The sequence below is a fragment of the Schistocerca gregaria genome, chromosome 1 (genome assembly GCF_023897955.1).
Source record: "Schistocerca gregaria isolate iqSchGreg1 chromosome 1, iqSchGreg1.2, whole genome shotgun sequence".
In the NCBI taxonomy this organism is placed as follows: Eukaryota; Metazoa; Arthropoda; class Insecta; order Orthoptera; family Acrididae; genus Schistocerca; species Schistocerca gregaria.
This window is the reverse complement of record NC_064920.1, coordinates 756,838,546-756,861,189: the sequence shown is the minus strand read 5'-3', so window position 1 is coordinate 756,861,189 and position 22,644 is coordinate 756,838,546. Positions and strand designations below refer to the sequence as shown.

At 39.2% G+C, this 22,644-nt stretch overlaps 1 protein-coding gene across 1 annotated transcript in view; it reads left to right on the top strand.

Moving 5' to 3' along the window:
• LOC126267864 (conserved oligomeric Golgi complex subunit 7) overlaps positions 1 to 22,644 on the top strand; it is a 68,598-nt gene that overhangs the window by 13,099 nt on the left and 32,855 nt on the right. The window contains exons 5-7 of the mRNA XM_049973177.1: positions 1,713 to 1,844; positions 3,561 to 3,744; positions 11,923 to 12,131. Of these exons, the coding sequence (XP_049829134.1) occupies positions 1,713 to 1,844; positions 3,561 to 3,744; positions 11,923 to 12,131 (525 nt within the window). The remainder of the gene's footprint in view (positions 1 to 1,712; positions 1,845 to 3,560; positions 3,745 to 11,922; positions 12,132 to 22,644) is intronic.

The window sequence follows — 22,644 nt, the reverse complement described above, 5'->3', positions numbered from 1 at the left end:
GTACTACAGTGTCATTGGCAGACCTCGAAGTTTTTCTTTCTTCTCCCTAAATTTTTTAATTCCTTCTCCACATTTTTCTTTGGTTTCCTTTACTGCTTTCTCAATATACAGATTGAATAACATCAGAGAGAGGCTAGAACTATGTCCCATTCCCTCCACAAATACAGCTTGCCTTTTGTGCCCTTTGCTTCATCCAGTTGCAGTATGCTTTCTCTACTAATTGTGGATAACCTCCACTCCCTATGTTTTATACCTGCTACCTTCAGAATTTGAAAGAGTGTATTCTATTTAATATTGTCAAAAACTTCCTTTAAATCTACAAATGCTAAAAATGTAGGTTTGTTGAGACAGATATTTATCTCCTGCAGAGGGTCCCCATACGACATACCTGCGTGACCCCTGGAGTTGCAGCAGGTAAAGTAGAACTGTATACTACACAAATATTGCCATATGCTGCATGTTGTCCACCATGGAGTTGCAGTTATAGTCACTGATAGTGACATTAGACTCATCAGTTCAGTTTTCCCCCCTCCCCCACCTCGTTCAATTATTTATCCTTAAGAGATTGTAATTTCTGGAAAGTTCGAGGATTTACCTATTTGTGAATTGCTATATGATCCTTTTAATGTAGAAATACAAGGACACTCTGGTGAGACAGGCAGTTTCAGTGTAAAGTGTCAGTTCTTGTGAACAACTCTCTTATTATTAATGGCACTTGCTTCCATATTCTACATGAAATTATCATCACTGCCACTCTCCAAGACTGTCCATGTCACTGGAGTGGCAGGATATTAGATGTACCATGTAAAAAGGAGGTGGAAAAAAAGGAATTGAGATATTGATAAGTTAAGCTTAGCAGAGACTAGTGAAATAATGCGGAAAGGGGAAAAATAGTTCTTGTCGGGTGACACTAGAGCATAACAGTAGACTAGTGACTATTTTCACTATAGATTACTCTTTTATTTTGTATTTGCCAGTGCTTATTATTATCTGCACTTTTATGTTCCCCTCAACTCAACAGATCAACTTAGCAGATCACTTGCAAGGAGTTTTATTTTTTATAGCAACAAAATCAGATTTGTTCTTATGTATTGAATCACATGTGTATAGGATAATGCTAGTAATGGTAAATATATTCAAAATGCCACTTCTGCATCAGCAACATTACACTGGTGGAAGTTGGCCAGTTCTGTGGAAGCATTTGTTAATTTATTCTTGTAACTGGCATCCAAGTTCTACAATGGCTAAGAAAGGTGAAATATACTAAAACTACCAGCTGCTGATAGTGATTGTATTGGCACATGTCAGGAACCTATCTGACATGATTATGCTCTCAAAAGAGAGTGAGACAGCATCTACGTGGCAGAAGCAACTTCACGGTTCAAGTTACATAAAATGTTACAATAGAACTGGCTGAAAAACTGTGCCAGTATGGGACAGAAAGTTTAATGCAGTGAATGTCTTGAAACAGACTGTGCGAGAGGATAGAGAGTACTGACATGGTGACTATACCCTCGTGATAAATATCATAAAAAGTGAAAGTGCAAAACCTAGTTATGTTTGCAGTAGTAACTGCAAGTATTTGAAATAGATTTGATTCACTTTTGTGCAAAAAGATTGTTACTATGATTGTTTTTCTGTTATTTCTTGTCTGGTCTTGACCGTTTTGTAGCCTGACGTGATTGATATGATTTGTGATTCTTTTTTCACAGGTTGAACAGGACACAGGACAATCAATGGCAACACTGGAGCACATAGACCATTTAAAAACACAACTGCAGGCTGCAAAACAAGCACTTCATGAAGCAGACAACTGGACCATTCTTGCAACTGACATGGAAGAAGTATATTTTTTTCTGAAGTGATTAAAGATAGAAAACCAGTTTTGAAATGCTCTTATGAAAATAACACAATGTAGAAGAGATAAATTGCTACTTACCCGAAAGATTACAAGTCAAATAGCAGACTGGCACAATTAAGATATTTACACTTAAGGTTTCAGCCACAACTCTTGTGACCACCAACTCTGTCAGCTCGGACAGAATGCCATTGGCGAGCAGCCAGAGTTGGCGGTCATGAAGTGTGCTTGCTTGCGTGAATAAATGGTGTATGTTTCTCTTTCTTTTTCTAATGAATGCTGTGGCTGAAAGCTTATGTGTATGTGTCTTTTAATTGGAACTGTCTTCAACTTAAAGTGTCATCTTCATGCTAAGTAGCAGTCTATCTTTCCTACATTGATATTCTAATCTGGAGTTTCCATTGTTTGATTTTGTATAAAAATAAAATAGGATATTTAATAATGTAATTAACTACCCTACAATCAGCCCGCAGTGAGAAGGATGGAAATAGCTGGTAACGAAAGTCTTATTCATAATGTACTAAACCACTGAAACTTTTTTAAAAAACAGGTATATAAATGTTTTCTATCTCTCCTTCTGCTGAAATAATGCATTTGACTATTATTTATTCCTGTTTTAATAGCTTTCCAACTCACATATTCCTCATATTAAGTCGTGAATGATAAATATTACTAAAATAAAAGAAAGCACTTCTGGAATCTATTAATAAATCTGTTGCAAAGTTTTTTCGATCACACACACACACACACACACACACACACACACACAATCAACCATCTGATACGCACTATTTGACAACAACTGCCTTTGTTCACCATGCTACATGCCCCACCACCTCCATTTCATTTTCATTGTAGGCATAATCTGTACTTGAGAGTCCAATTTCCACAATTTTGGCTGAAGACCTCATTTTTAATACCCACACACTGCTTCATTTGTGGATGGAGGGTACTAGCTGTGCTCTAGCCAATGGCTGACTTAGGCAGTACTGAACAGATATGCACCCCTTAAACACTACTTAAATCAGCCACGACTGGCATACTATATTCACACATGAAGCAGTGTGTGAATATTAAAAATGAGATTGTAAGGTGTAAACAATGTTGCAACTGTCCTGAGCATAGTGTCTTCATCCTGGCAGTGGCATCTTTTGCTTTTATTAGTTTATTTGCAGGGAGCACAAACATTCACAAAAAATTCTGTCTGATACTGTCTCCAACTGGTATTGTTGTCTCATTTATCATGACCATAGTGCACTGTTTTCTAAATATGCTACATTTTTTAAATGTTCAAACATATTGTAAAAGGAAAATAAGCTAGCCTCTGTCACCCCACAAATCCTCCTCTTTGCAGACAGGTCACACCATACTTTGCAAAGTCATAATATATGAATTGCAATTTGGTAAGAAGCTAAACTATGTCTTCGCTCACCAGACATGTGTGAAATGGATGGCCTCACTCAAGGCACTGGGTGTTTCTCAGTGATGCCTTTTTAGTAAACATACCTATGGCTTTCTACATGTAACTTTTCATGTGTCTGTAAAGATTGCTTAAGTTAATAAAAGAATATTAAGATATTGACACTGCTTCTGTGTATTGCTCTAGACAGCACTATAACTGAAAAGTGATATGACAAAACAAAAATAACTAAGACAATAATAAATAAAAATGCTCATTCTCAAAATAAAATTCTGATTTCAGGCATTTGAGTCTGGTGACATGGAAAGAATTGCAAGTAAGCTAGTCAGCATGCAGCAGTCACTTGCTGTACTTGCTAATGTTCCTGATTATGAAGACAGGAAGCTGCAGCTTGAAGGTCTGAAGAATAGACTTGAGGCTTTGACCAGCCCTCAGTTGGTTCAAGCATTCACTTCGAGTTCTGTGGGTAGGTCACATTCGCAACAGTTGGCTTAATAGTTACTAGTTTAGTGAAGACAGTCTTTCCTTCAAGACAGTTAATTGTATGCAATATTTTCAATATTTCCTATTATATTAGTATTTCTTCATACATCGTCAATACATTGTGTTTCTTTCCTTGCGTTCATTAACATTTTGAACACTGTGGCACCTAGAAAGAATGGCTGCAATGAATCAAACTGATAGGATGTTTTGAATAGTGTACAAGCAGCAAGTCATTAAAATTATGGGGGAACTGCGTACCGTATTTACTCGAATCCAAGCCGCACTTTTTTTCCGGTTTTTGTAATCCAAAAAACTGCCTGCGGCTTAGAATCGAGTGCAAAGCAAGTGGAAGTTCTGAAAAATGTTGGTGGGTGCCGCCACAACTAACTTCTGCCATCGAATATATGTAGCGCTACCCGGGCATGCTTTGTAGGCACAAAGATAAATACTGGCACTAAATCCTCTGCGTCAGTAAATAAATTTAAAAAAAGGTGGAGGATGAGCTTTTTTCTCTGCCCTGATTTTCGACCACTGCATTTTCATACACTATCCAACGAAGTAAATACAAATTCCATATTGTTCCTCTTCGAATGTAGCAGCATTTCAATGTACTACAAAAATCCGACTGGCAATACTGTTTGGGATGTTTGTCAATATGGCCAACTCTACATTCTGAATTTTTTCCTACCTGTGAGAAGAGATGGTTGCTAATAGGAACTTTTATGTGTTGTGAATCACATGCAGTATTCTTTTCACCATAAGAATAATACGAATATAAACATTTTGCCATGTATTCTTTAGTGTTTGCTGCTGTCTCATTTAAATCCTGTCTGCCTAATAAACTACGAAACTAGAGTGAGACAACAGCAAACGCGGAAGAATATACATATCATGTCATGTTTATATTCTTATTATTCTTATGCCTAATAGTAATACAGTCAGAAATGAAGCACAGCAATTGACTAGATTTTTAAATCTAAGATGACTAATTTCTGTGCAGAATGTAACATACTAAAGAGGTGCCTGCAAAGATTTTCAAACGGAGAAATATTTTCGCTAAACTCTTGTTCAGAACATCTTCTATCATACGCAGTCTATTATTTGGTTCTTGTTGATCATTATCAAAGAAAGCAGCATTGTAAGTAACAACAAATAGCAGTCTCTTGCCATTGTTTCGCTAATGAGACGATTCCTCTCTTTTGTTTTTTAATTGTAAGCGGTGGTAGCGCGCACAAAAGCAAGCCATGCCGCGAGTGGCGACAGGCCGTAAACATGCACTATCAGAATGTGACAAACAATGCATGACACAGTACAGTAATGAATTTTCAGCTTAGAGTGACGTAAACACCTATAACAAAGAAACCGAGCGAGGTGGCGCAGTGGTTAGCACACTGGACTCGCATTCTGGAGGACGACGGTTCAATCCCGTCTCGGCTATCCTGATTTAGGTTTTCCATCATTTCCCTAAATTTTTTTCAGGCAAATGCTGGGATGGTTCCTTTGAATGGGCACGGCCGATTTCCATCCCCATCCTTCCCTCACCCGAGCTTGCGCTCTGTCTCTAATGACCTCGTTGTCGACGGGACGTTAAACACTAACCACCACCACGGGACATTAAACACTAAGATCCTCCTCCTATAACAAAGAAAATGGCGCTTATCAGATCAGAGAAAAATAAGCAATCAATTCAAAACAGACGAAGCACGTGAAAAAGGAAGGGCACCCGTATAAATACGGACGGAGCGCCTGACACATAGCAATGGCTACCTGGTAGAGCTTAACTGCTAAGCTTATGACTCGAACCAAACTACTGTAGCTGTATCGTCATTCATCCATCAAAAATTGTCTCTCATATTACACTGGACCAACTTTGTTTCGATTTGGAAATGCGGCCTAAAACTTTTCTCTCCCCTTGAATTTCGAGTCTCAAATTTCTGGTGCGGCTTAGATTCGGGAATTTTTTTTTTCCCTTGATTTCGAGTCTCATTTTTCATGTGCGGCTTAGATTCGAGTAAATACGGTACATATTCTTGACAGCAGTTCTGTGACTAAAGAGCCATTAGATGATGTAGAAACATGTACCATTATGCCTCATTAACAAAATGGGAATAATATATAATATGCATGTGTAAAGTGTGTTCTAAATGCACAATATTTGATATTAGGGAAATGAGTTTGTCGTACAGATACCTCTGCTTTTTGCTACAGCAATAATAATTGTGTGGAACTAGTAAATGGAAGAGAGCAGAATGCAATGTCAAACAAGCATTGCGGCAAACAATATGATGACAGGCATATTGTCCATGTGGTCATAATGGATCATTCAGCATCATCCACAGTGTTACTCAAAGCTGAGGTACTGATAAGTGTGTAGCCTTGTCATAGTGACAGTGAGGCACTTTTTCACCTTTTATTGGCAGTAAGACTGATAGTATGCAGACAGGGAGAGGAAAAATAATGTACGTGTACACGTAGATGAATGCAAGAGCAGCTGGTTGAGGGTGTCCAGATTTATGAAGCACAGCAAACAATAACAAGAGATGAAAGTATATTGCTCATATGGAAATGTTCATGAGTTATTGTAGCCAGGTAACTTGCCTACTCATGGTGGTTTTGTTAGTTACCCTTTGTAACAAATACCTTCCATGTTCATGAGTAGCCGCATACAGCTTCGATTGCGTGGAAGCCACAAGTGCCTCAGACTGCAATTGATTTTGGAATGCTGTCAGTTGTGTGCTTAGTTGCAGATTGTAATGGTTTCCAGTTAGGCAAAGTTCGATGTGTCCTTTACTGACAGCCACAAGAATGTTTAGATGTTCACAGCACATGTTGGCCATTAAATAGTTTGGGGTATGGATGGTGAGAAACTTTCTGTTTGTCACAGTTCTCAGTGACAACCATTGATGCTTTAGGTACAAACTGCATGGAAGTTGACTTTGTACAAAATAATAAGATCTTCCTTAATTCCTTATCACAATGTTTAGAGGCACTTAATTTTCAAAGTCAGATCATGAATGTTTCTGTAATCTTAATCATTTGTGAACTTTCATTTACTTAATATGGCAGAAAAAGTTTATTTCAATCATGTATATCGTTTTTGTTGCATTTTTCTGAAATTTTAGGCCATTGAAATAAGGGATGCTAAGAAATTGTTAGCAGAACATCTAATGTAGCTGTAAAATTGTTATTTGTAGCCTAAATTTAGATAAAATTGTAATTCACTATTCTTCTTCTTCTTCTTCTTCTTCCTTTAAAAGAAGTATCCTACCTCACTTATGTAAATAGATCCTTAGCTGAGTTTTACCAGAAATTTGGAAGGTACTAGCAGTCTATAGATCTATGTGTATACACCACAGTCCCCTCCCAGTGCGTGGTGGTAGGCACATCATCGAAATATTAGCAGTTCGTTGCCCTAATCTCAGGATCCAGAAAGGGAAAAATAATTCTTTATGTGCCTCTGGATGTGCCCTAATCTCTCTCATCCTGTTCTTGTGATTCTATATGAGATGCACAAGTGAGATAGCAGGGTGTCATCCAGTCTATCTCAAATATCAATGCTGTAAATTTATCTAACAATGTTTCAATGGAACAGTGTCACAGTTTTGTGAAAGATTGTCATTTAAGTCACTGCGCATCTCTTGTTACATTTTTGTATGGGGTATGCCCTGAGTTGAGCTTCTCTTTGTTTTAGATACAATTACATTCTATGACACACTTGTAACCAGTTTCACCCAACAATGTCAATCTTCAGATGCTGTTGTTCATGGGTGCCATCAGGTGTACAAAATTTTCATTAAGTGTGTTCTCAAACTACTCCCTAAATTCTTTCAGCTGCTGTCAAAAATGTCAAGTGAATTCACCCCTTTGTGCAAGGAATCATATAAAATTCGCCTAAAGCATTTTAAGGGAGCTACAGGACTTGAGATTTGTACTCTGCTGTCCCTAAATGAGAATCCACACTCTTAGCTCCCGTATAATGCATCATGTGATGGAATGTCCATGATGATGTGTGAATGAAGTGTCCAGTTTGTTTCAACATTGACTTTCAAAACATATTTCATGTCTGTGTTTTGACACACTGTTGAAAGTTGGCAATCTAAAACAGAAAAGGCACTCAATTATAATTTTTGCATGGTTTCATGAAAATATACTTAAAATCTGAAAGATTCAGAAATGTTGCACTCTTTTTTTTGCTACTGCCATGCTTTTTAATTATGTTCAAACTGTGTTGTTGTTTTTTGTTGTTGTTGTCGCTGCCTTCTGTCGAAAGTTTGGTTTGATGCAGCTCTCCATGCTATTCTATCCTGTGCAAGCCTCTTCATCTCTAAGTAACTACTGCAACCTACATCCTTCTGAATCTGCGTAGTGTATTCATATCTTGGTCTCCCTTTACGATTTTTATCCTCCATGCTTCCCTCCGGTACTAAATTGGTGATCCATTGATGCCTCAGAACATGTCCTACCAATCCATCCCCTTCTTCTAGTCAAGTTATGCCACTAATTCCTCTTCTCCAGAATTCTGTTGAGTACCTCCTCATTTAGTTATATGATTCACATGTCTAATCTTCAGCATTCTTCTGTAGCCCACATTTCAAAAGCTTCTATTTTCTTCTTGTCTAAGTTGTTTATAGTCCATGTTTCACATGCATATAGGGCTACACTCCATACAAATACTTTCAGAAAAGACATTCTGACACTTAAATCTGTACTCTGTGTTAACAAATTTCTCTTCTTCAGAAACATTTTCCTTGCCATCGCCAGTACATTTTGTGCCCTCTCTACTTTGACCACCCTCAGTTATTTTGCTGCCCAAATAGCAAAACTCATCTACTGCTTTAAGTGTCTCATTTCCTAATCTAATTCTCTCAGCATCACCTGATTTGATGTGACTACATTCCGTTATTCTCATTTTGCTTTTATTGATGTTCATCTTGTATCCTTTTTCAAGACACTGTCCATTCAGTTCAACAGTTCTTCCAAGTCCTTTTCTGTCCCTGACAAAATTACAATGTCATCAGTGAACTGTAAGCTTTTTATTTCTTCTCTCTGGATTTTAATTCCTGTTGCAAATTTTTCTTTGGTTTCCTTTACTGCTTGTTCAATGAGCAGATCAAATAACATTTGGGATAGGCTACAACCCTGTCACACTCCCTTCTCAACCATTGCTTCCCTTTCATGCCTCTCAACTCTTATAATTGTCTTCTAGTTTCTGTATAAATCGTAAATAGCCCTTTGTTCCATGTATTTTACCCCTGCCACCTTCAAAATTTTAAAGAGAGTATTCCAGTCTACATTGTCAGAAGCTTTCTCCAACTCTACAAGTGATATAAATGTGGGTTTGTTTTTCATTAACATACCTTCTAAGATAAGTTGAAGGGTCAGTATTGCCTCGTGTGTTCCTGTATTTCTACAGAATCCAAACTGATCTTCCCCGAGATCGGCTTGTACCAGTTTTTCAATTCGTTGGTAAGGAATTAGTGTTGGTATTTTGCAACCGTGACTTATTAAACTAATAGTTTGGCAATTTTCACACACGTCAGTACCTGCTTTCTTTGGAATTGGAATCATTGTATTCTTCTTGAAGTCTGAGGGTATTTTGTCTGTCTCATAAATCTTGCCCACCAGATGGAAGAGTTTGGTCATGGGTGGCTCTCCCAAGGTTATAAGTAGTTATAATGGAATGTTGTCTACTCCCAAACCCTTGTTTCTACTTAAGTCTTTCAGCACTCTGTCAAATTCTTCTCACATTATATATCTCCAACCTCATCTTTATCTATGTCCTCTTCTAGTTCCATAATATTGGCCTCAGGTACATTATCCTTGTATAAACCCTCTATATATTCCTTACACGTTTCGGCTTTCCCATATTTGCTTAGGACTGGTTTACCACATGAGCTGTTGATATTCATACAGGTGGTTCTCTTTTCTCCAAAGGTCTCTTTAATTTTCCTGTAGGTGGCATCTATCTCACCCCTAGTGATAAATGCTTCCATATCCTTACATTTGTCCTCTAACCATTCTCTCTTAGCTGTTTTGCACTTTCTATTGATCTCATTTTTGAGACGTTTGTATGCCTTTTTGCCTGCTTCATTTACTGAATTTTTATATTTTCTCTTTTCATCAATTAAATTCAATATAATATTCAAGGATTTCTATTATCCCCTGTCTTTTTACATACTTGGTCCTGTGCTGCCTTCACTATTTCATCTCCCAAAGCTACCCATTCTTCTTGTACTGTATTCCTTTTCCCTGTTCTTTTCAATAATTCCCTAAAGCTCCCTCTGAAACTCTCTGCAACCTCTAGTTCTTTCAGTTTTTACAGGTCCCAACTCCTTAAATTACAATCTTTCTGCAGTTTCTTCAGTTTTAATCTTCAGTTCATAACCAATAAATTTTTGGCGAGATCTCACATCTGCCCCTGGAAACATCTTACAGTTTAAAACCTGGTTCCCAAATCTCCATGTTACCGTTATATAATAAATCTGAAACCTTCCAGTGTCTCCAGGTCTCTTCCATGTGTACAACCTCCTTTCACGATTCTTAAACCAAGTATTAGCAATGAGTAAGTTATGCCCTGTACAAAATTCTACCAGGTGGCTTCCTGTTTCGTTTCTTACCCCAGTCCATATTCACCTACTACTTTTTGTTGTCTTCCTTTTCCTACTATCGAATTCCAGTCTCCCATGACTATTAAATTTTCTTCACTCTTAACTATTTGAATAATTTCACTCCTGCATTACCCCTGTTTGATTTTATCACCCTGTTTTCACCTGACCAAACGTCCTATTCCTCCTGTCACTGAACTTCACTAATTCCCACTATATCTAACTTTATCCTATCCATTTCCCTTTTATAAATTTTCTGACCTACGTGCCCGATTAAAGGATCTGTCATTCCACGCTCCAATCCGAAGAGTGCCAGTTTTGTTTCTTCTGATAATGATGTCCTCCTGAGTAGTCCCCACCCGGCGATCCAAATGAGGGTCTATTTTACCTCCAGAATATTTTATCCAAGAGGATGCCACCATCATTTAACCATACAGTGAAGCTGCATGCCCTAGGGAAAAATTACGGCTGTAGTTTCCCCTTGCTTTCAGCCGTTTGCAGTACCAGCACAGCAATGCTGTTTTGGTTGATGTTACAAGACGAGTTCAGTCAATCATTCAGACTGTTGCCCCTACAACTACTGAAAAGGCCGCTGCTCCTCTTCAGGAATCACATATTTGTCTGGCCTCTCCACATATACCCTTCCATTGTGGTTGCACCTACTGTATGGCTATCTGTATCACTGAGATATGCAAGCCTCACCACCAATGGCAAGGTCCATGGTTCACAGGGGGATGTTCAAAATAACAGTTTATTATTGTCTTGTTCTTGTACTGTGTGCATAAGGCGTGAGGAATGTGACAGTAACTATGAAACTTCCTGTCAGAATAAAACTGTGTGCCAGACCGAGACTCGAACTCAGGATCTGGCAGAAGTAAAGCTGTGAGTTGGGGGCGTGAGTCATGCTTGGATAGCTCAGATGGGAGAGCACTTGCCCGCGAAAGGCAAAGGTCCCGAGTTCGAGTCTCGGTCCGGCACACAGTTTTAATCTGCCAGGAAGTTTCATATCAGCGCACACTCTGCTGCAGAGTGAAAATCTCATTCTGGACGCAACTATGAATGTTAGGAACATGTAAACTTATGGTTATTAAACCTTTTTTCCTATTGATTCGCAGCAGTGGAAAGTGTTGGAGATGATCTGTTTTGGTTTCTCAAAATTGATGACCATCAGTAAAAATGAAAGGATGCAGACAGAGACAGGAATAATGAAGTAAGACAAAAGCTGGAATTATATCATGTACATGTAGGTGAATACAATGGCAGTTTGTAGATGATGTACATATTTATGAAGCACAGCAAACAATAACAAAAACTGAGAGCATCTTGTTCATACAGAAACATTCAATCATTGCTACAATGTAACATGCCTATTCATGGTAGTCTCATTAGCTACCCATTGTCACAAATACCTTTAGTGTTCATGAGTAGCCACATTCTCACTACCTATTCAAAATGAGTAAAAGGAGCTTTTAGTTTTGCTTTTAAAAATTAAACATGATTGTAAAATATATATGCTAATATCTGAAGTTGTCGTCTACTTCTTTTGTTATTCACAGACCAATCACTAATCTACGTACAAATTTTCACATCAATTGGTCGGCTCCCACAGCTGCTTAAATATTACCATAAATGCCAAAGGGGTGCACTCCTACATCAGTGGGCGTCTCTAGTCGAAGCAGAGGATGGTGGTGTTCATGAGTGGCTGCGCCAGCTCTACGACTCTCTGCTGTCTGGGTGGCATGAGCGGCTGCGGTGGTGCTCACAGGTACCCTGTGCTAGTCTGTCGTTCAGACATCTCAGTGTCATGCAGATGGATTTTCATACTTTTGATGGAGATTGATTATGAAATACAGTGTAATTAATTCGCCTTTCTTCAACAATTTTTATTCGATGAAATGTTGATTTGCCTATTTAATATATTACTTGCTCACTTAATATATTACACCTTTTAATGCAGAAATTAATATCAATGTAGTATCAGGAACTGCTAACTGACACAATTTCTAAGCAGTTATTGGAATTGTAAATGTTCAGAAGTAACTTGCTTTGTAATGTAAATTATTTATATGAATGTGGTGTCTGTTCTTTCGGACATGTCCAAAAGAATAGACACCACATATACAGGGTGAATCATCTAAAACTTCCACCGCAAATATTGCAGAAATGGAAAATGCTGTTGACATATGGTTTTCACAGAATGGATTGGTAGCCAGAGGCTTGTATTTTTAGCCAATCAACAGATCATAATAATACTTAGTAAGTGTATTTTTTTGTGCATGCATACATTTTTTTTTAAAAATGGAACAGTGCCTATTGACATTAACAGACAAGAAGTGTGGTAAATTAGAATTCCTGTGATGTTTGTTTCAGGAATCTAGTGTGAGTCATTTATCGTATTTTGAAAAGTTTTCACACTTACACTTATGCAATACCTGTGGTAGCACACAATAAGGAAAATATGAGTGCATACTGTATTTAAGTGGATTCTGAACAGTAACGAGACAATTGACCATCACAGGTTGTGTTCAAAATTACCACCAGCAGTGACAATACACACTTCCATTCTCATATGGAACAACTGGTGTATACATGCTAAAATTTCAGTGGAGATGTCCAAGCAGACTGCACTAATAATTCATTACATATCATCAGGTGTAATTGGTATGTCCTTGCAGTGCAGTTACGGGTTACTTATTGGTTGCAAAAAATGGAGTAAAAGGTTTAATATTTTTTATCGTGTACATGTAGCTGAGACAATGATTAATCCAAGTTTCCAACCTCCAATATCCTCGGGACAACTGTTTGTGGTAAACAAAAAACACAGCATTTTGGCCCCTCTCACTCAGAAACTGTTGTTGTTGTGGTCTTCAGTCCTGAGACTGGTTTGATGCAGCTCTCCATGCTACTCTATCTTGTGCAAGCTTCTTCATCTCCCAGTACCTACTGCAACCTACATCCTTCTGAATCTGCTTAGTGTAGTCATCTCTTGGTCTCCCTCTACGATTTTTACCCTCTATGCTGCCCTCCAATACTAAATTGGTGATCCCTTGATGCCTCAGAACATGTCCTACCAACCAGGTCAGGTTGTGCCACAAGCTTCTCTTCTCCCCAATCCTGTTCAATACTTCCTCATTAGTTATGTGATCTACCCATCTAATCTTCAGAAACTATGCATCCTAAATTGAAAGAGCTTTAAATTGTGTGTTGAATGATCTACTTAAAAGTCAATATCAGTGTGTCCGTTTGGCTGCAATCAGAGGTCAGAGTTCATTCATTTTTACCAACTTGGCCTAAAAAGTCTCCATCAAAGCCTGTAACTCAAAAAACAGCTACACCAAATGGAAAATGTCAAGTTATCAGAGTCGTAGAGCAAGAAATTTCATGTTACAACAGCATCTAGTTTTTGAGTTTTAAGCACTATTAAATGTTCATACACTGGAAAGCCAAAGTAATTCCATTTTGTGGTTTCTTGTAAGTCAAAGTTATTCAATGAAATGAAATTTTGAATAGAAATATATAAATCTGTCAGAGGTATCTATAGATCACCCTCAATTGACATGCCATAAACAGCCAAGGCTGCCATCCTCTCCTTTCCACTGATATTGTTTCTGTTGTTTGCTGTACCCAGTCTTCCTGGTTGTGCAAGGGCATGGTAAAAAAAGTACAAAAGTGAAGCAGACGAGGACAGGGACTCAGCCTAGCAAAGATATGAGTTGCATATGGTGAAATCCATTGAGAGATTACTATTACACAAAGCCTATGTGTGAGTATCTCCAAAGCAGCAAAGCTGGCCGAATATTCATGTGCTACCATCATGAGCATCTACAGTAAGAGGTAGAAGTCCCAGTCAAACCACCACTAGGCGCTAAATGGTTGGAAGTCCAAGAGTATTCACAGAATGTGCGGTTAAGAGGTTTGTCTGCTTTGTACAGTGGGACAGATGATATGTGGCATATCTGTCGAAAGAGCACAATTTCTGCTGCATGCACATGTGTTTCCAAGTACACTGTTCATTGTACATTGTTGAACATGGAGTTCTGTAGAAGACGACCCCATGTGTTCACATGTTGAGCCAACGATGTCATCAATGCAGTGGGTATGACCATTGGTATTCAATTGTCGATCAATCGAAATGTGTAAGCTCTTCAGTTGAATCACATTTTTGCTGCACTAGGTTGATTGTCGTCTCCACAAATGCCGTCATTGAAGTGAACAGTGGCTCAAAACATGTAGTGTGCCACGGATGCAGGCTGGCGGGAGCATTATTATGCTTCACTTGCATGGGACCTGTGGTAGTAATCGAAGACATGCTGATAGCTACTAACCAACTGTATTGCTTCAGTCTAGATGTCCGCCCCGACAGCTGTATCATCTTTCAGCGCTCTAATTGTCCATGCCTCATAGTCGTAACCATATTATTGTGGTTTGAGGAGCATTATAGTGAACTCATGTTGATGTCTCAGTGACCAAATCCACCCAATGTAAATCCTATGGAACCCATGTGGGCCACTGTCAGGTGCCTTCATTGCATATGCAAATTAGTGACCCTTTACTTACGTAAATTATATGACCTGTGCATAAGTCATCTAATGCAACATACACCCACAAACCTACCAACAAATTGTTGGGTCACTGATACACAGAATCCATCATGTATATTGTTCCAAAGGCAGACAAACATGCTATTAAGCAGGTGGTCATCTGCTCTATAAGGTTGTTTGGCAAATCAGAGAAAATGTTGGAGCAATCTGTATGAAATATAACAGATCACTTATTTTGACGGGTACCCAAGTGATGCTTTGCAAAGAGGAACAAAGTCTTCTGAAAGATCTCATCATTTGAAGGCACCCAGTTCTTTATCAGGTATCATTTTCAGTGATGATACAAATGCTGCAGTTGCACAGAAGTTTTTCGCAAATGAGACCTACAATAACTGCTTAATTTTGGTGCTTATGGGGAAATTTGAGGATGGAGGTATTAAAGTGCTAAAGGCAGAAGAAGATGCAGATTCATTAATTGTTCCCCAAGTTACTGAGTCTGACACTGTGGTAATTGTGAATGAAGACATTAACAGCTCCTAATGGGTTGAGGAAACAACAGCAACTTCCATAAATCGGGAAGAGGGGTATCAGCAGGAGTGTAGTACTCCAGCCATTCTTTCAATTTCAATTCTGCATTTGCCCTTTTCAACTGTGCCTTCACAGGATGTAATACTACATCCCCTTATTTTTTTGGTCAAGGTAAAGGGAAATTACTGAACCTGTGGAACAACAGCCACACTTCAAAGTGCAAGCTGTGAATTTGTTAAACCCTCAGTCTCTCGAGATGTAATAGCACAGGTAGGAGAACAGCTGATGTTAGCACTGTATGGAAATTTCAGCTGTGCGATACTGGATGAGCTCAGGTATGATCTTCTTGTAAAGTCTGCTCCGAGAAAAACTTTCAGACTTGAAAGGCTATTGCCAACATCAGTTGCAGTAAGGTAGCATTCATTACAATCCTACTATCAAGTGCGATCTTGATACCTTCCAGTGGAGCTGGAAGAAAAACTTATCAAGCTTGTTTCCTTTGATGGTGATGAAATATGTGGCACCATACACGCTACTGAAGATGGTTTCCTGCTCATGCAAAACAGGATGCCCAGCAATATGTGGATATCGCAAACCTGAACTGAACTCTTCCTCCACGTGCAAACACTGTTGTGGCTTAACTTGCGAGAATGCTCCACAAATTGAGCTTGAAGAGGATAAGGAAGATATGGTGTGGGATGAGGAAGCTGGTGAAGGTGCCGCAGTGGTTCCTGAAGATGGGATACTTGACAGGGACATGCCGCAGTCTTCCAAATGACCTTGATGAAATTGAAATTTGATATAATGCGAATCTCTGATATTTAAATTGTGTTTTGTAATATTCTCATGCCCTTTTATTTGTCCATTTGCACAGTTTTTTATATTACTTACACGTAAATATATATTGGCCATTACTATGTACTTGGTTTTCATTTTAGCAAACCCATTCTTCCCAATTAAAGGCATGGATAAAAATAAATAAAAATACACCTGAGTGAAGAACATTAAAACGGCATACACAGAAAAAGTTTGAGCTCATTAGAGAGACGTCTTCCCCCAGGAAATTCCATTTCATTGCATAACTTTCACTTAAAAAGTGGAATTACTTTGGCTTTCAAGTGTATGATCACTTAGCAATGTCTAAAACTGAAAAACTAGAAGCTTTGGTAACTCGAAATTTCATGCTTTACAACTCTGATAACTTGACTTTTTCATTTAAAGTAGCTGTTTTTGAGTTATAGGCATTGGAGCCAATTTTTCAATAAGTTGGTAAAAATTAATGAAGTTTGTCAACTGATTGTGGCCAAAAGCCTACACTGATTTTGATGTTTAAGCAGATCATTCAACACAAAATTTAATGCTCTTTGATTTTGGTAATGGTAAAATTTTCTGTAGGATACTTAGTTTCTGTGTAATAGGCGAAAACCTGAAAAAGTGCTAAAATTTTGTGGTTTTTTTTAGGCCATAAAAAGTTGTCCAGAGTGTACCGGAGGTCAAAAACTTGGATTCAGCATATTCTCAATATTCAAAAGATAGAATAATAAAATCTTCCACCTCATTTTCTGCAAGCAAAGGGCCTTTTTTGTGAATACGTCATTACTGGACTATTGTAGACGAATGTCTTTCAGCTTTCCCCTCAGAAATAAGTGTATAGGCATCAAATCCAGGGAATGGGCCAGCCAAGGTTGTATGTCCAATCCAACGATTTGTAAACAGTTTGTGAAGACATACTGTAGTATTTCATGCACAGTGGGCTGGCAGCCATCTGTTGGCATCACAGGTTCCCTCTAGTTTGCAGAGGAACATCTTCTAGCATCTGTGGAAGATGATCTGTCAGAATTCTGCAATATACTTAAGCACATTCATCAGTCCGTGTGTCATAAATGAGCCTATTAGCTGATGGTTCACTATCCTACACCACACGTTTACATTCCATGGACACTGACGTTCTACCTGATGAAGCCAATAGGTATTTTCAACAGATGAATAGTGCATGTTTCAGTAGTTTATCTGTCCGTGATAGGCAAATGTGGTTTCATAACTAAACAAGTTAAACGATATATCTGGAGTATCTTGTCTTAATACCCATGTACATAGGTTAACGCGATTTTCATAATTGTTTCCATACAGCGCTAGATGGAAAGAGATGTAATAGGCATGGGACCTTCGTTGATGAAAAGTGTGTAGGACAGTTGCCTGACTCATGCTAGTTCCTCGTGCAGTTGTCAGGAGCTAACATTCAGATCAAATGCAACGGCAGCAAGAACATTAATTTCCCCCTCTTCTGTCATCACTCCTTTCCTTCTGTTACATTGTCTATGTGTTACACTACCACTCACATAACTGTTGAAGAAGTTGGTAAATAACTGCCGAGATGGTTGACATCTGTTGATATATCGCATTACGTACACTGAACAAGAACAAACTGCATTCATCCTATACTCTCCATACACCACGAGCATCTCAGCTTTTTCTGCATTAGTAAATCCCATTGTCCATTCACAAACTATTGCTTGGACTGTCATACACTAATCGACTGACGTGTCACAGTGCACTCATGGAACACACAATCACACTGCAAGCAAACATAACAACATTGTATGTGGTAATTACACAAGTTGAACGGCAAAAAACAGGTGTCAGTGTGGAAACTTTTCAAAATACAATAGATTATAAATGAATCCTGCAACAAACAACACTGATATTCTGATTTACTCTGCTAATTTACCCTACTATTACCTGGCAGAAGGACTCTGCCAGCTTGTCAGATTCATCAACCTGCAAACCCTGCCACAGTGACCCCATTCCAGAAATCTAGAAGAACCTCCAGTCTCTCCTCAAATCCTTAAGCCCATCCCCGAACCTCTCTCCATCACTCTTCTCACCCTTACCACTCTCCACACTCCTACCTTCTATATCCTTCCTCAAGTCTATAAAGCCAACCATCCAGGACACACCATTGTCTCCGTTTACTGTGTCCCCACTGAGAGAATCTCTGCTGTTGTAGACCAACACCTTCCACCTATTAGCCGCAACCCACCCTCCTGCATAAAAGATACCAACCATTTCCTCCACTGTCCCCACAGTTCCTTTTCCTTTCCTTTACCACATGGTGCCCTACATGTCACTATTGATACCACTTCTCTTTACAATAACATTTCTAATGCCCGTGGACTTACTGCTATTGAATACTACCTTTCCCAATGCCCAATGGATTCCAAACCAACCACCTCCTTCCTAGTCACCATGGTCAGCTACATCCTCACCCACAATTAGTTCTCCTTTGAAGGCATTACCTACAGACAAATCTGGGATATGGCTATGGGCACCCACATGGCACCATCCTATGCCAATCTATTCAGGTGCCATCTAGAGCAATCCTTCCTAAACACCCAGGATCCCAAACCATCTAGCCCCTTCCCTGTTCCCATTCCAGCACTAGGCAGCCCTCTATTCCACCAGCACACCCAGTCTTTTTTACTTCACTCCTTTTCTGCTGCTCTCTCCCTCTCTCCATCTAACCTCTCAACTGCATCTAGCTGCCCTGCTCTCCACCTCATCCTTGCACACTCCCACTAGCACTTTACCATCCCCCACCCCTACCCTGCTACCCCCCCCCCCCCCCCCCCTCTGTGCCAGGAAAGTCACCTGGTTCAGAATCGTTTGACATCTTCATGATCTGTATTGAGGTTGAGGACATCCTACCCACATTCTTCCAGAACCTCAACACCTTCTCCCCCATTTGCTTTACCTGGTTGCACTGAGCCTATCAAGACACCTTCCACATTGTTTTCCTCTACCTCAAAGATAGCTGTATCAATACCGCTGTCCATATCGGATCTACCAACCACCAGCAATATCTCCACTTCGACTACTGCCACTCATTGCATACCGAGCAGTCCCTTCAATACAGTCTAGCCACCCATGGCCATCACATCTGTAGTGACAAGCAGTCTCTTTCAAAATATACCAAGGGTCTCACAGAGGCCTTTACATATCATAATTACCCTTCCAACCTTGTGCAGAAACATCTCCTATACCTTATCTTTCCGTTCACCCAACACCTCACAAAGTCCCACCATCTGTCCGTAGGGGGCATCCCCCTCGTGACTCAGTACCACCCACGACAGGAGCAACGGAATTACTTTCTCCACCCGGATTTTGACTCTCTTATCGTGCCGTGAAATTAGAAATATCCGTTCCATCCATCCCACAGTGGTATTCTGCTACCCACCAAACCTGCACAATATCTTCATCCATCCCTGTAGAGCCCCTCCCCCCAACCCCTTGTCTCATGGCTCATATTCCTATAATAGATCTAGATGCAAGACCTGTCCCATACATCCTCCCACCACCACCACCACCACCACCATGTATGCCAGTCGGGTAACAACAACCACCTATCCCGTTACAGGCAGGGCTACCTGTGAAACTAGTCATGCAATCTACAAGCTAAGTTGCAACCACTGTGCTGCGTTCTATGTGGGAATGACAACTAACAAGCTGTCTGTCTGCATGAATGGCCACCGACAAACTGGCCAAGAAAGAACTGGATCCCTCTGTTGCTGAGCACGGCGCCAACACAACGTCCTTCATTTCAATGGCTGCTTCACAGTGTGTGCCGCCTGGATCCTTCTCACCTACACCATCTTTTCTAAGTTGTGCAGGTGGGAACTCTCCCTGCAATATATCCTACCTTCTCATAACCCTCCAGGCCTCAACCTTCATTAGTCATTGTCCTTACTCATCTAGCCACTTCCCTGTTCCCATTCTAGTGCCTCCTCTCTCCCCCACCCTCCATCTAACCTCCTGACTGCACCTAGCTGCCCTACTCTCCACCTCATCCCTGTATGTACCCAGTAGCACTTCACCATCCCCACCCCTACACTCTATGCCTCCCCCTCCCCGCCCCAGTCTCCTCATTACCCTCACCCAGTATCCTCTCCCGTAATGTTTTGCTGCTCACAGTCTGGATTGAACTGGCAGTGACTGTGGTCATGGCCGTGTGTTGACAAAGACTTTGTTGGCCAAAAGCTAACTTTCTGACAGTCTGTTTTTTGTGCTTTCCTGCTATACAGCACCTCCACTATATGGTGAGTAGCAGCTATCCTTTTCATTAAACTGTAACATTCCATCCTGGATTTTCCAATGTTTAATTTACCCTCTTTTTAGTTTGTTAGTCTATGGCATTGTTCCATTAAAAAAAACTGTATATTTACACCAAAATACACTTTCTTCTAAGTGTTATCACAATCTATTTATTGGCTGACAGTAGGAGCCTCTGGCTACCAATACATTATGTGAAAACTACACTTCAATAGCACTTTCCATTTCCGCAATATTTGCAGTGCAAGTTTTAGGTAATTCGCTCTGTATATAATTAAGGTGAGAACAGTCAATGATCTCTCCAGTTCAGATGCACAGCATGCTTGAAATCTTACAGGAATCAGAGAAATGCTGTGCGTAATGAGAATAATGGACAAGGGGCACTACATTAGTAGTATGTGGAAAAATTCAGAATTTGGGTCTGATGGGTGGTGTGTTAGGCTAGTCTATGCAGTTGCGATGACCACTGTGTCCAGATGGTGCAGTGGCCAGCGCATCTGCCTAGTAAGCATAGGACCTGGCTTCTAATCATGGTCTGGCACAAATTTTCAACTTTCTTCATTAATTCAGATCAATGCCCACTCACAGCCAATGTCTATAGTTTCTTTGTGTCTTAAGTTATTTAACTAGATGGTATGTTTTGTTCTATCAGATTTAGTCTTCCTCTTCAATGACTCTAAACAGGGGGCTAATTTATGTAATTTGGTTTTATGAATAAACAGATTGTTGCTTACTTCATAGAAAATTGTATGAGCATTAAAAAAATAAACAGAAATAATTAAAAAACAAATAAATCATCTATTCAAGGCTATTACTGACTCCACAATACTGTATTAGAGATAACCCTGTTCGAAACAGTATGCACTTCTTACCCTCTAACTGTAAAGAAATGTTACTCACTTACTGGGGAATTAAAAACATTTTATGGAATCTGAAGTGTTTGGCACAGTTTGGAGGTAGACACGTCATAGTGAATTATTGTTAAGCATCAGGAAAAAAGTCCTAAGACTGAATACTGAATCTCAGGCTTTTGAATTATTTATTAGGTCCACAGTTGAGTTACCGGATGAGTTATGTAATTATCAGATTCAGTATTTGAGTGTCCAATTGCTCCAGTAACTCCTCCACAAACTGAGAAAACGGCTGATAATTTATTTGTGTATTGTGATGGAAAGCTACATCAATTTTGAGTTATCTGTTTTGCTCCAGGCCATTATTTAAAAGCCAACAACAGAATTCAGTAGACATTGTTTTCATGATACCCATTAATTTGTCTCTCTTGAGTTCACTGTTGTGGATGAACTGTTCATTTTTAAGGCAAAAAAATGTGTTTGGGTACTCTCACATGGCTTTAAAATTGTACTGCAACATTTTGTTTGTTAGCTCTATGTATATAGAATGCAGCTACTGTGAATGTCTTCATGTGTATTAAATTCTATAATCAAGTATCTTTAGCACCACTGTTTATATTTATTTTCTATCGTAAATTAAATTTAATCCTATATCCCAAATAAATTACAAAAGTATTGAAAACAGTCTTCAGAAAAATAATAAATTTGTGTGGGGCTATAATAACACCAGTCATTAATATATCCACCTTTTGCCATCATAAATAAAATTCACATTTGCCTCATCAGTTCGAAATCAAAGAATTATTATATTATAAGCAAGTATGTAATGTTTGCTTTGACACTGGTTCATATTAGGTTTTGATGTCTGTGTGTGGTTTACCTATTAATTCAACTTTGAGGTATCATTTCAGTGTAAAATATTATTTATGCTATGCTGAGTCATCACATGCCTTTCAAAGCTTCGTAGTGGGACACACACGCTATTAATCATTTCTTCTGCATATCCCCAGTGCATGACATTGTTGTTCTTTAAATTAAATGGCTTAGCAGAAGTGTTTATTCTACAGTTTCAAATTTGAGCCTTTTGCATGTGTTAACTAAGTCAAGCCATAAAACGAGACTAAGGCCAATATCTTCCCCATATTCTCACATCTTCATGCAAGTCCTTTATTTAATGGTAGTGATGACAATTGGATTAACATGTAAACTTACTGAGATGGTAAGGAAAGCAGGAATGTTAATGGGCAACACA